This window comes from Pinus tabuliformis, chromosome 1_1 (assembly GCF_031772625.1).
Source record: "Pinus tabuliformis cultivar Carrire ecotype Pingquan chromosome 1_1, CPIR1, whole genome shotgun sequence".
In the NCBI taxonomy this organism is placed as follows: Eukaryota; Viridiplantae; Streptophyta; class Pinopsida; order Pinales; family Pinaceae; genus Pinus; species Pinus tabuliformis.
In genome coordinates, this window is record NC_142297.1 from 694082789 (window position 1) to 694098072 (window position 15284).

Here is a 15284-nt window from a genome sequence, read left to right on the forward strand (position 1 = left end):
TGTGGGATTTCCATGTTTCTCTAAGGCTTTTCACATCGAGCCTTCCTCCATTATTCCTTATATGCAGCACATATCTTGTCACAAGTTATGTCTATGTTGTATGAGCATCCCTCAAAAATCATAAAAAGATTTCCTTTCCATACACCCCATAAAAAAAAAATAGGAGTCTAATTTTCCCTTAATTGCATCATCCACCTCTTGATGAATTCATCCATGGACAAGAAGTGCCAATGTAAATGAATCTTACAATTGTGTAAGACATTATTCCAAGTGGCAATAACATAAGTCCATTGAACGAATAAATGTATAATGTATTCATTCTCACCCATACAAAGATCACATCTATGAGGACCAATGATACCTCTTTTACATAGATTCTCCCATGCGAGGATCATATTCCTCCAAACCAACCAGCCAAAAATTTTAATTTTTAGAGCCATGTTCTAGGACCATACAATCCTAAAAATACAAGTAGTTTCATTTGCTTGTAGGCATAGATAAATCATCTTGTATATCTTTGATACATCAATTTGACCCTGAGAGAGTGCACCATTCTCTCTAAGCTTGTATTCCATTTGACTAATTGATATCCCGTCCCACTGTAACTGCATAATGAACCACTCCCAGATGTCAGTGTTCTCACCATCGAGACCCAAATCCCTTGCTGCTTTCCACATAGTAACAAGTTGTAATGCATCAAATTTGTCCTAAATTTGGTTAATAAAAAATATGCCCCCACTGAAGATGACTAGTGATCGAATCCGAAAGCATTTGAGCACCATACAGTCCAAGAATAGGATCGATTCCCACTCTAACAGAATCACCATATCATATCTCACATTATAGGTTTTCCAACCATTTTTTGACCTTCATAAAACCATTCCATATGTTTCATCTGTTTTTTTTTTTTAAGCCATCCCTACCCTATACCATTCCATAAAAGTTCGATTTTTCATGTATTTCTCCTTTATGATAGATTGTCAAATCCCTGTAACACAAATGGCCCTCCAAAAAATCTTTGACAGAAGAGCCCAACCAAAGACTTTTAAGTCTTTTAAGCCCCATCCACCACTATCCTTTGGTTTTGTAATTTCACCTAGGTGCACCAAATGAAATTTGTATCGCCCCTTGCTCCAGATCAAAGAAAAAATGTGATGATGGCATTGATATTCTTAATGACCTAACTAGGAAGCATAAATAAATGCATCCAATACATTGTGATGTTCTGCAACACTAATTGAATGAGGACCATTCTATCCCCAATCTCCATCCATCTATGTGTCCAATGTGACAACTTGCAATGAATTTTTTTTATAGTCCATTGCCAATCCATAATATGATAACAATTTGGCTTCAATCTACAACCTAGATAGGAGAAACCATCATCCAAAGGTGAGACTCCCACATCATAGATGTGTGTGACCTTAGAGATGATTTCCAATTGTTCAAAGGTGTGGAAGAGTAAAGATTTTAAACAATTCATAAATAGGCCAAAATTATTCCCAAACATTGAGATGATGAGGAATAGGTGTTTCCACTTACATGCGGATACCTTTCCAGATATAAGAACATTGTAAACAAACATAAGATGAGTTATAAATACCTTCTTTGTGACTTGTAGACCAATAAAAAAATTATTGATCTTTGCATCTATTATTTTATTGCTAAGTCCATTGATGACTAGTAAAAACGGAAGTGGAGAAAGTGCACACCGCATGTCTCAATCCTCTATGATCATTGAATAAATTTGTGGGCACTCCATTTATAAAAACATTGTAATTAACCATCATCATGCATGCCATGATCTAGTCCATAATATCAATTGAAAGGTCTATTTTGAACAAAATCATCCTTGGAAAACACCATTCAACAATGTCATAGACCTTGAGAAGATCCAACTTAAGTAAAATAGCCTCCTTTTGTTGTGACTGTATAGAATGAACGCACTCTTGTGCAATGGCAAAAACATCTTTAATTTGTTGATTCCTAAAAAAGACGAATTGTTCCATCGATATGAAGTCTGATAGCTTCCCTTTCAACTGGTCAGCAATAATTTTTGAGATCATTTTGTATGTCATATTTCCATAAATATATTGGTGTGTAATCCTTAAAATAAGAAGCACATGAAGACTTAGAGATGATGGTGAGGAAAGTGTCATTAATAGCACCGAAAACCATTCTTTCAAACATGGATTCCTCTGCTAGATTCAACGGATCCTCACCCATAATATCCAAGAAGTGAATGAAGATCTCAACCATCCATCTATTTGGGCCTGGACATTTGTCCCTTGCAAATGATTTAAGGACAGATGTAAACTCCCCCATTGTAATTAGCTTGTCCATCTCCACCACATCCTTTCCTGAGAACATTTGAGGAAAGGAATTAATAAATTTTGTTTGATTATCTATGTCAACATTCTCCCTCTCCTGGAAAAAACCACTGAAATATCTTATAGCCTCCTTGTGAATGTCCTCGGTATGTGTGAATATCTCACCTGAATCAGAGACAATCTCCCAAATTGTATTCATTTCCCTATGCATCGAGGTGTATCGTTGAAATAACCTAGTGTTTTTGTCACCAGCTTTTAGCCAAACAGTGTGGCTTTTAAGCCTCCTTTCTCTTCCCGCATCCTAGACATATGTCTTTTGTGTTCTTTTAGATCTTGAATCTCTTGTATATGTGCCAGAGAAATAAACCTCGCATCATCCCTTTTGAGGTTGTGCAGCTTCAATGAGACCACCTCCATCAGTGATATTTCATTGGAAACTGTGAATAGGGACCAAGTGTTGCGAATCAATTCACAAAAGTTCGGCTCCCCTAACTGGGATGGATTAAACTTATATGGAAGCCTCTTCCAAATCTGATCATCCTTCCATTGGAGAATGATCAGGGCATAGTCTGAAAGCGATGTAGGAGAAACCCATCATGTCATAAACCCCATACTATCCAATAAATTTCTGTGCACCATTAAACGATCCAAACACTTAGCAATGTGTTCATGACCAACCCAAACATTTTTCCATGTCGACACTAATGGATTAAGACGAATTTCCACCAAGGAATTTACTTCAAAAAGAATTTTAAAAAGTGGCTCCATAGGATCTATTTTGCATCTTTGTCCTCAACATTTCTCACTCGATACCTTGAGATTCATGTCCCCAACTATGATAAGAGATTCAATATTCAATATGCCACTTTCATCCATTCTATCCCAAAATGCCCTTCTATCCTGAGATGGCACATAAAATTGAGCAGGTGGATATGTTTGACAGATCCATGAAAAAACCCAATGAGCAAGATCCCTACAAAGAATTTATAAGCCATGAAATCAATCCACAGAGGATCCCACATTGCAATCATACCCCCTGATCATCCATTAGAATCTGTAGACATTATCTTCCAACCTAGACATATAAACATAAAATATAACATGACTTTTTCTCCAACCACCATTGTTTCTTGAATCAAGATAATCGTCGGTCTGATAGACTCTGCAACCATACCCTCGATAATCCATTAGAATCTGCAGACATTATCTTCCAACCTAGACATATAGACATAAAATATAACATGACTTTCTCGCCAACAAACATTGTTTCTTGAATCAAGATATTCGTCAGTCTAATAGACTTAACTAAGTGCTTGCGGGATAATTTTTTGGGGGCATTCCCCAAGTCCCTCTAATTAAGGGAAATAATATTTATGGAGGAATAATGTTCACTGGTGTAGCATCTCCAAGGGACCAAGATATATCAAAAACCATAATTGAGACCTCATGCAGGTTTAGATCGTCGACAAAATCCAGAGCCATAGCCACCAAACTATTAGCCCCCAATACCACCTTGGGGCGTCCTTTCCTCTTATTCCTAATAGTAACATTCATGGCAGATGAAAGACTAATAATAGCACAACAACTATATATTTAGCTTTGTGAATGGTCACAAGAAACAAATCCATAGACGAATTATGCATAAGGATCTCAATACCACTACCAAAGGAATTGGTAAGCAAGAGACTGCCTAGAAATGAACCAAAATGGATTACCCTATAAATGAACCAAAATGGATTACTCTTGCAACCCCCCCTCTACACAAACCAAAATGGATAGAATGAGAATCATGATTCAAAGGAGAAGTGTCGTGTTTTGATGGATTACTCTCGCAATCCCCCCTCTGCACAAGAATCCCTTTAGGGACAAAACTAACAATAGAATCAATTGAGACATGATGGATATGGGCCAACGAGGAGGTAACAGGCATCTCTGATTCCATGGCACATGAAATCAAGATATATCTTCGATTTTCGATGCACACTATCGAGTTATGAAACTAACTTGATGGCATTGCACCATGCAACACTTCACAGATATTCGATGGACCATGTTTATTAGACATAGCTAAATGTTCACCAAAATTAATATGTGATAAAGATGGAGAATCAAAAAGATTTTTACCTTTAAAAGAAGGGCTTTCCCATCCTCAAATGACTTGGATGTCAATTCCATTATAGATGTGTCCTTCTCATCGTCAGACTCCTCGTTGTGCCTAATCCCTTTGTCATCTTTCATATATTGAAACTGTCACGTGCATTTAGCCATCACGTGTCATGTTTGCAGGGGAAAAGGAAGAGTTTATGGTATTCTATCTAGATGATATCAGAGTATATTCAGTATCTGATTTGAAGCACTTTAAACATCTTACACAAGTATTTTTGAAATGCAGAAAGTTTGATATTTCACTGAATCCCAAAAAATCTCATTTTTCTATGAAAGAGGGTAAGCTCTTGGGTCATATAGTATCTAAATATGGCATCCAAATTGATACAGAGAGGGTTGAAGCAATACAAAAGCTCCAATTACCCAAAATTAAAAAGGAGGTCCAGTCATTTTTGGGTAGAGTAAATTGTTTGTGGAGATTCATTCCAAAATTTGCTGAAATCTTAATGGTAATTAACATCATGTTAAAGAAGAATAATTAAGTCAAGTGGACACTTGTAGCCAATCAATCTTTTGAAGAAATCAAATCAGAAATAACTAAAGCCCCATTCTTATCAACCCATATTTCTCAAAATAATTCGTAGACTTTTCATTGGCTTCAAAACACACTATTTTAGGAGTCTCATGGCAGAAAATAAGGATAATTAGGAACAACCCATTTCATTTTTTAGTAGAACTTTAAGAGATGCAGAGTTAAAATACAACATTATGTAAAAACAAGCCTTTGCATTGGTAAAAGCACTAACATATTTCAGGGCACATGTTATTCACTCTCATGTAATAGCATGTTCTCCCAATGTTGTTGTAAAGGACATCCTAAGTCAGCCTGACAACGATGGTCAAAGAGGCAAGTGGATAGCACTATTATAGGAGTATGACCTAGAGATTAAACCAAGAAAGTTAATCAAAGGTCAAGGTCTATAAAAACTGATGATTGAAACCAATTGTGACACTTTGGGCATAATGTTTCCTCAATCTTTTCCAATGATTCAGAAGAAAGGTTAGTTCTTAAGTTAGTAGAATGTGAATATTTTTGTATCTCTTCTCATTAATTCATGTTAGACATGATGGAATCAAACCACCGACCTGCTGCTTGCAAGGCAGGTGCTTTTCCATTGAGCTAGCACCTTTTAAAGAAATGTGTTATCTCGATTAAAAAAATATAAAAATTAATAAGCCAAATGTACCATCATATCAGTGAAGAAAAATATAGATATAAAGGCATCGGAAAGGAAATGACACCTCGATAAACAAAATATTAGGTAGTCAACTTCATTGATGAACAACTAGAGAGATTTCTGGTGCTTATCACCAAGAATCACCCTTAGGTTCTCCTTAAGAAATACTCACAGTTTCAAGTCACAACAAGAAGTTGTGATAGATACTAGAGCCTAATTAATTATGGATATAGTTCTACTTGAAACAAACAAGACGGTTTTGAGCATCTGGCAAAGAAATCCGAGGCCATCTCCACAAATCATTTTAACATGAATTTTCAAGGCTCTATCTCACTATTGCACTAATGGAAAATTATGTTGACTATTGGTCAAGCAGCATAGAACCATGCAGATGAAAGGCATATGTTACCCAAAAATAAATTTTGGTCAAGACTTTGTCTCACTGTTGCACTAATGGAAAATTGAGTCGACTTCTGGTTAGTGAGCATAGACCCATGCAAACGATATATAACTACATCCTCATGAAATCCTAATAGAGGGAAGTGTGACCAATGCATATGATATCATATGTCAGCGTTTTAAGATAGCAGTTCATTAGTCTGTGTGTTTGCGTCATTTAATACAAAGCATAGAACCCTGGAGAATATTAGTGACCTGCATTTAGAGTCAAACCTGCCAACCCAACATGGAAATGTGGATTTATATCCCTCGTCGTGGACCTCACTCATTTTTATGACAACATAGTACAAATGAAACTAACATTTATCTTTTCTCTTCAGTAACCAGACACATGTCATATATAAGTTGCAATTAAATTCTTAAAGACTTTGTCAGAACATAGTACAAATGAAACCAACATTCAACTTTTCTCTTCAATAAGTAGACACATGCCATATATCAATTGCAATTAAATTCTCAAGACTTTGGACTTTTTCAACACAACTACATAAAAAGAACCAAAAAAAGACCAGTTGAAACCATGCCTCTCGCTCAAATTGAAGTAAATTATAAAGAAGCAGATCATTTAAAAAGAATAGTGATAGATATCTACTAATAGTTGAATTACAAAAGAATAGTGATTGAAATTTGATGAATCCATTAGACTGAAACTACACATATTTCAGTGTATATAATTCCAAGGAATGAATAACACATATTTTAGTGTATATAATTCCAGAGAAGGAAGAAAAAAAGAAAAACAACAAGTGGCTAGACATGCAATGGACTAACAGACTGAGACAACCCCTGCTTTTGACTAATGTCAAGACATCTGGGTTGAATGTGGAGTGAAATATCAATAAATATTATGAAGTAGATTGTTGGTTGCAAGTAAGGAGCAAGATGGATTCAGGATTAGATGGATCTAGGTTGGTATTTTACATTTTACATTACTGGCATTTAATATTGTTTCGTAATAGGAAGATAAATAAAAAATGTCTGGTGAATGTATGTAAAACACTAAGAAAGAGAAACCAACATTTATATCACATATAAGCATTGTAATGTTTGATTATGACAATGAATTCAGTGAGATTAACCACAAGCTATGTTACCAAGGGAACCAAGATCATTCTCATATCGTTATTCATTAAATTCTTCACGAAAATTTATGTTGTACCCTAATTCCAATCAAATTTACTTACCAACATGTACTTCATGTTGCTTCTTCATATTTGGCACTGTGTCAATTGTAACATCAGGCTTGGTATTCTTCCAAGAGTCTCAAACATGTAAATTGAATTAATTTTTTTTCATACCCACAGAAAAGAAAAAGTGAAAACAACAACCAAACTATTTAAAATGATATTTCTACATAAAAGGAAAACAAGTGGGTCATTTTCATTTAGTTATTAGCTTTAAAGAACTGCCATGCTAGTAAGCAACTTACAAATTGATTTATTGTGGGGTGAAGCCACCCGGTAGTGATAGCCTTTGTTGTTGTGATTGCTTCCAGTGCACCGACAACACCAAGAGTATGTCCAGTCATAAACTGGAAAAGTAAGCCATAGTTAATGTCAAAACAAAGGTGTTTGGAATGGAAAGATTCATGGCCAGAAAACTAAGTGTTACAGTATAATAGACAAATAAATAAAATCATAACAGGAAAAAAGAATTCTGCAGAAAAGGAAAATTATTTTTATCTAAGGACAATATTACATTTTATATTTCATTACATTAGCAGACATTTAAATTTGTTTTGTAATAGGAAAATAAATAAATAATCCCTCCTGATTGCATGCTAACAAGATGGCCAATTTGGAAACAACATCTTGCACCACAGTGTTGGCTATAAACAAATAACCCAAGTGACTGCGGAAAATCAGAATGGGCAAATAATAATTCCTATAATAGAGGAATATGCCTTTGAGACGAGCCCAGAAAATTTGGCCCCATGGGGATTCTGGGCTCCAAGTTGGTTGGTGACCCTCCCAGTCCATGCAACAGTTCAAGGGAATGCAAGCATGTTCTTCAAGAGATGTTGGGGCTTCTATTGTATCACTCTTGACTAATTACCTAGTTGCAACAAGAAATCCAAGTGACATAGACAACTCCCAGTCGTTGATGTTCAAGCTGTAAGGTATTCAGACACCATATTATTCAACTTGAATGCAAGATCTTGTTCTGTAATAGCTAAATTAACCATTGTAATTTCATTTACGTTACAAACTGTGATTGTTCACATTTTCATCAAATCGTGAAAAGTGATTACTTGTGTCAACAACTCTACAAGCTTGAAATGAAGCATTGTGGCCCCTTTGAAGCGATCAGTGGTTTGGCAAAGAAAATTGTTTTTGGAATTGAACTCTGAAATCCCTCTCAAGGCGATTTGTGGCTTGACAGAGTAGATTCTAATTGTTTCATTTTATATACCTATTTCATACCAAACACTGGTTGGATTCAAATGTGGATTTCTACCTTCGCTAACACTAATCTACCTGCCCATTTCGCAGTGGAGACTGGTTTGATTCATAGCATATATTACTCCTCCATCTTTATTCACAATTAATGGTAATGGTTTCTCTATATCATATAAAAATGAAATAAAGATATCTAAAGCCAATTTTCTTACCAAATAGTGAGTGAATTAACAATAACTTGTGTGTTCTTTATTTGTCTTGTCACCAGAACCAAAATTCTGTAATACCAAATCTCCAAGATGTTGATAACAATGGAAAACCTTAGAAATCCCAATGCATAATGGGTAATGGTTTTGCATTTGGTAAACAAGGATGTCCTCAGATAAGCTAATCATATAAACTCGTTATAACAGTCAAAATTACTTACCATAGCATGACACTAGATGTAACAGATAGTTTTAGAAATGGCCGAATTGCAAAAAAATCTTCCCTTGAAAATCCAGTCCATATGAGTGGGCACCCTCCACAGGTATCATACAGGAATTAGATAATAGAAATAATCCACCACCCAATGTCTAGTGAGATAAGTGCGTCATTGAGACCCATATTCCACTTCAAGACAAAATGTCAATTTAACAAAATGGGGATTATTGTTCCAACTGCAGCTGACCATGCTATGATACTGTTCTTTCTCTGTGAAATTAAATATCTCTGAATGGAAAAATAGAATGGAAATGAAAAGTGAAGAGGAATGCACCACAATACTACTCTCCCTGATAGTTTCAGGTTGCACAACAAGTCTAAGTACATTGTCTCCTAACATGATCCTTATTGTCCCTTGTTTTCATGTTACATGTGTCATTGAATGAACAAGTGAGTGAGCCAATAGCTCTCTCTTACACAATACACTCCACCCTATGTTTCTTTAATAAGAAAAATGGATATCATTAAGGATTTAAGTTACACTAACATTTGCACCAGATGTTGCAAAGGAAATGCCGTAAGGCATAAAGTGCGGAAATCCGTTATCCATGTAGTGTGTGCATCATAATGGGTCGTGTCACAGGCAAATCTGTTAAGGAGATAGAAGAGATGGAGCCAACACATGAATCTACAGGTCCAGGCATTTGCAGAATTTGTTGCATGGTAGACTGTAAAGTAGACTGAACACCAGTACCTGGAGAAGCGATATTTCTATCAAGGTTGGGCAGAGGAATTTGCATAGAAGACAATTTACCACCAGAAATGGAAACATCCTGCACTGTTGGTTGATCCTCAGGGCTCTTCCGCTTTCGGTCATTTGTTCCTGTATTACATCATAATTGCAATAAAAAGGATCTTAGTCCACATTAATAAACTGAACAACTTTTCTGCAGCCAACACATGAATCTACAGGCCTAGGCACTTGCAGAATTTGTTGCATGGGACACTGCAAAGTAGACTGAATACCAGTACCTGGAGAAGAGATATTCCCATCAAGGTTAGGCAGAGGAATTTGCATAGAAGACAATTTACCACCAGAAGTGGAAACATCCTGCTCTGTTGGTTGATCCTCGGGGCTCTTCCGCTTTCGATCATTTGTTCCTGTATTACATCATAATTGCAATAAAAAGGATCTTAGTCCACATTAATAAACTGAACAACTTTTCTGCAGCCAACACATGAATCTACAGGTCTAGGCATTTGCAGAATTTGTTGCATGGGACGCTGTAAAGTATACTGAATACCAGTACCTGGAGAAGAGATATTCCCATCAAAGTTAGGCAGAGGAATTTGCATAGAAGACCATTTACCACCAGAAGTGGAAACATCCTGCTCTACTGGTTGATCCTCGTGGCTCTTCCTCTTGCATCACTTGTTCCTGAAATACATCAAAATTGCAACAAAATAGAACTTAATCCGCATTAATAAACTGAACTTTTCTGGATTCAACACATGAATCTACACGTCTATGCACTTGCAAAATTTGTTGCACGGAAGACTGTAAAGTATACTGAGCAAAAGAATGGATACACTACTGAATCAGAAAACAAAGTTCAAAGTTGAGAGGCTAAGAAGTGAATGAAAAAGGATGGATACATTGCACAATCTAGAATGGAAATTTGAAAAAAAAAAAAACAGATACCTCTTGTTGGCGTGACTGATGTTGATAGATCTGATGTTGAATATTTTATCATATGTTTGCAGGGATTCTAGCAAGTTCTATGGGTTAGTTTTGCCAAGTACTAAAAAGTAATACGTTATTTTTTCAATGTCAATTTGAAATGGACCAGTAAATATTGGTGCCATGCTTTAGTGTTTTAGAGATCATTTTCTATTTATGTCCCAGTGTTTAAACAACTACGAGATAGACAAATTCGTCTTTCTCTGAAGAATTTTCAACTTCAAAAGAAGTCAAAATGGCACAAGTATTTTTTGTTTTAGGAATTCTCCAACATTTGTACCTCACTCTGCTGCAGTGGGATCATCTTAGAATATCTGAAAACAAATATCTAAACATTTTAATGCTCACAATAAATTCCATTGTAGACCTTGATGTTCTCCCTGTGTTTTAGACATTATCCCATGTTAAAATGTCTATTAAGCATCTAATAGAGATGCGAGAAAAGAATTACCGAGAGAAGTTGCAAGTGGGTTAATGTAATGGTTGGAAATTCACAAATTGCCTGTGGAGCTCCCAAGTCACCATGACATCATGGTTGCTGAAGGAGCACATAGTTACATTTGAGCATTTTTCTTTACTGACTCAGACTCAAAATCAGACATATTAGAGCATAATCATTTCAGTATTAAACCTTATAATAGCAATGAGAGGTTAAACTTAATATGGATAATGATAAAACAATTATTGCTTCTCCATTTTTTGTACAACTCAAAAATCATTGTTATCCATATTTTCTTATGTATGGAAGCAAGCATGTTCCTGTTTGTTTGAAGCCCAATTTGTTCATCTCTAGGAATCTGCTCATGAAAAGGTTGGTGCTCTTAAGAAATTTTATTCACTACGGCTGGACCTGTACATGATGCATAAGAAGCTGGACCAAACACTCTTAGGGTAGGAAGACTACTGAAGAGGAGCAATGATGTCCTAAAATGATATGCAGTACTCCTGGAGTGGAAGAGTGGCTACCTTGGGTTCCTATGTGGGCACTCTGGAGAATCTAAAGGAGAAGTGCTGCTCTCTTGCTGTTATGTATATTGATATGCTTGTCGATGCCTGGAATAATGAAGGTCTCATTCCCAAATATATAGATCTTCAGAAATCTCCTATCCCATTAAACAAGTATGCCTAAATGGGAGTGATTTAATTCTAGTAGTGTTTGATTTCTCTCCTTCACATGACTACTTGTCCATATTATTAACAAACAAAAACTTCCTTTTGTCAAATTGAGAGCTGTTCCCTCCGCAAGTGGTTCAGATCTCCTCAACGTAATAGCTGAAAAGAATTGTAAGAAATACCATACTTGAGATTGATTGGTGATTATCTTAGGCTTGAGAGTAGAGGTTAGTTGTAGTAAAATGCCTTTTCTGCCATCCAAGCATGGTCTATTATCAGTTTCCCAAAGCCACGTAATTTGTTGTTTCCCACCTTTGTCAAAATATTCTATGAAATCAAGTGTATCAACTGACATGGCTTCAACTGAATGGAGCTGTGATTATCTATCTGGTCATTTCTGTGATGCATGTTCTTCGTTCGTTTTTGGTTGACATTTGTACAGTCATTGCCTTGGGTCTGTTACTTTTGAGTCATTTCTTCATCATGGAGAAAATCAGATCCCATTTTAATGTTCACCGTCAGTTTTTGCTGGAGGATTTGAGCCAACATCCTGATTCTCTTCATCATGGCTTCCAAACTTTCAAGTTTGTTTTCCACAATCCCAAAGTGGGTTCTCTGTCAGTAATGGGTTGTCTGTAGGGATCCCTAATCATCATGTCTCTGAGGTCATGGGTACCAATCGATGAGAACGGGTGGGCAGCATTGCCCTGCGTCCCATGTGAATGGGGACAGCTGCATTTTCCCAGCCTCAGAAAGACAGCAGGTGCCTCAGTTTTACAGAGGCCCCTTGCTACAGAGAACCTTCTACATTGAAAGGATAAACGAATTAACTGGCAAAGAGGTTAATCAATTTCTTTCGTAATCACAGCCACCTTAAGAACTGTTTACATATGGCAAGTTCAGAATCACATCAAAATTTTCTAAATCCTACCCTACGCAATATTTAATTCTAGCATGTTCAAAAACATTTCTTATGAATCACATCAAAATTTTCGAAATTCAACCCTACGTAATATTTAATTCCAGCATGTTCAAAAACATTTCTTATGAATCTCCAGGGATTTCTGTTCTGCAATCCTGAAGTGTCTCAACTGTCACAAAACCTTAAAGAAAATTTTGAAATCTAATGTCCACAAAACCTAAAACACAGACCATTTTACGCTCAACAGGTTGAAAGCTTGGAACATTTAATCTGCCCCTTCATCTTGAGCTTTGACAAAAGCTTCTTCCTCAACTTTGCGACCAGCAACACTTTCTGTCTCACCATAGACTGGTAAATGGGCTTCAGAATTTCCATCCTCTGTAAGCTGGGCATGGGCAGCATCTCCTTTATATAACTTCTAGCGTTCTTGGATGGCATATCTCTTTCTTCCTTCAGTGAATCATCTTTTCTTTTTCCAAGAACATTGTCTTTGCCAGTCTCTGCTGTCTCCTACTCCTTTGTCTTTGCCATTCCTAACATGGACAGGTGTTTTTTCCCTGACATATGCAGCTCATGAAGATTTTCTAGGCTTCCACAGTTAACCTCACAAAGAGAACACCACCCCACCAGTCCTTGTGGCTGCTTTTTCTGTGGCTTTACTACATCTTCTGAACCCTTTTCCTTCAACTTTTTTAACCTGAACACATGTTGTTTGTGAAGAACTTCCTTTGTGCTACAGGTAACATCACAGAGTGAGCACCACCCAGGGATCTTTGGAGTCTTAGCATCCATATCTTTGATGCCTGGGATCTCCCTATGTGCCCTGTTTTTAGACTTTGGTTGCAATCCAGAATCTGAGTTCTTACCCAACCTGGACTTGAAAATCTGAAAAGCATACCCAATGTTAGTAATAAAAATAGTATGCTCTATAATTTCCAATATGAAGATCAACCTCTCTGCATTTTCCCAGCCTCAGAAAGACAGCAGAGAGGTTGTTTTAATGCCTAGTGAATGTGGTATTGCCCTCAACAGTGATAAAGGCTCCCACAATATCAAACATTGCTCAATTAGTAAACAAAAAGAATGGACAAATTACTGAAACAGTAAAAAACTTTTCTGGCACAATAAGAAAAGGTAGAAAAAGAATGGATACACTACTGAATCAGAAAACAAAGTTCAAAGTTGAGAGGCTAAGAAGTGAATGAAAACGGATGGATACATTGCACAAGCTGGAATGGAAATTTGAAAAAAAAAAAAACAGATACCTCTTGTTGGCATGACTGATGTTGATAAATCTGATGTTGAATATTTTATCATATTTTTGTAGGGATTCTAGCAAGTTCTATGGGTTAGTTTTGCCAAGTACTGAAAAGTAATACGTTATTTTTTCAATGTCAATTTGAAATGGACCAGTAAATATTGGTGCCATGCTTTAGTGTTTTAGAGATCATTTTCTATTTATGTCCCAGTGTTTAAACAACTACGAGATAGAGAAATTCGTCTTTCTCTGAAGAATTTTCAACTTCAAAAGAAGTCAAAATGGCACAAGTATTTTTTGTTTTAGGAATTCTCCAACATTTGTACCTCACTCTGCTGCAGTGGGATCATATTAGAATATCTGAAAACAAATATCTAAACATTTTAATACTCACAATAAATTCCATTGTAGACCTTGATGTTCTCCCTGTGTTTTAGACATTATCCCATGTTAAAATGTCTATTAAGTATCTAATAGAGATTAGAGGAAAGAATTACCGAGAGAAGTTGCAAGTGGGTTAATGTAATGGTTGGAAATTCACAAATTGCCTGTGGAGCTCCCAAGTCACCATGACATCATGGTTGCTGAAGGAGCACATAGTTACATTTGAGCATTTTTCTTTACTGACTCAGACTCAAAATCAGACATATTAGAGCATAATCATTTCAGTATTAAACCTTATAATAGCAATGAGAGGTTAAACTTAATATGGATAATGATAAAACAATTATTGCTTCTCCATTTTTTGTACAACTCAAAAATCATTGTTATCCATATTTTCTTATGTATGGAAGCAAGCATGTTCCTATTTGTTTGAAGCCCAATTTGTTCATCTCTGGGAATCTGCTCATGAAAAGGTTGGTGCTCTTAAGAAATTTTATTCACTACCAGTACTGATGGACCTGTACATGATGCATAAGAAGCTGGACCAAACACTCTTAGGGTAGGAAGACTACTGAAGAGGAGCAATGATGTCCTAAAATGATATGCAGTACTCCTGGAGTGGAAGAGTGGCTACCCTGGGTTCCTATTTGGGCACTCTGGAGAATCTAAAGGACAAGTGCTGCTCTCTTACTGTTATGTATATTGATATGCTTGTCGACGCCTGGAATAACGAAGGTCTCATTGCCAAATATATAGATCTTGAGAAATCTCCTATCCCATTAAACAAGTATGCCTAAATGGGGAGTGCTTTAATTCTAGTAGTGTTTGATTTCTCTCCTCCACATGATTACTTGTCCATATTATTAACAAACAAAAACTTCCTTTTGTCAAATAGAGAGTTGTTCCCTCCG

The 15284-nt window shown here is 36.3% G+C and overlaps 1 protein-coding gene across 15 annotated transcripts in view; it reads right to left on the minus strand.

Moving 5' to 3' along the window:
• Nucleotides 1-15284, minus strand: part of LOC149215323 (uncharacterized) — a 202873-nt gene that overhangs the window by 169508 nt on the left and 18081 nt on the right. The window contains exons 2-7 of one of the 15 annotated variants that reach the window (XM_089392588.1): nucleotides 10266-10393; nucleotides 9988-10116; nucleotides 9770-9838; nucleotides 7563-7664; nucleotides 7318-7384; nucleotides 5829-6346 (exon numbers count right to left, since the gene is read on the minus strand). In XM_089392588.1, the coding sequence (XP_089248714.1) occupies nucleotides 6321-6346; nucleotides 7318-7384; nucleotides 7563-7664; nucleotides 9770-9838; nucleotides 9988-10116; nucleotides 10266-10343 (471 nt within the window). In that variant the 5' untranslated portion in view covers nucleotides 10344-10393 and the 3' untranslated portion in view covers nucleotides 5829-6320. The other 14 variants (XM_089392585.1, XR_016251023.1, XM_089392591.1 and 11 more) reach the window with 14 other exon arrangements.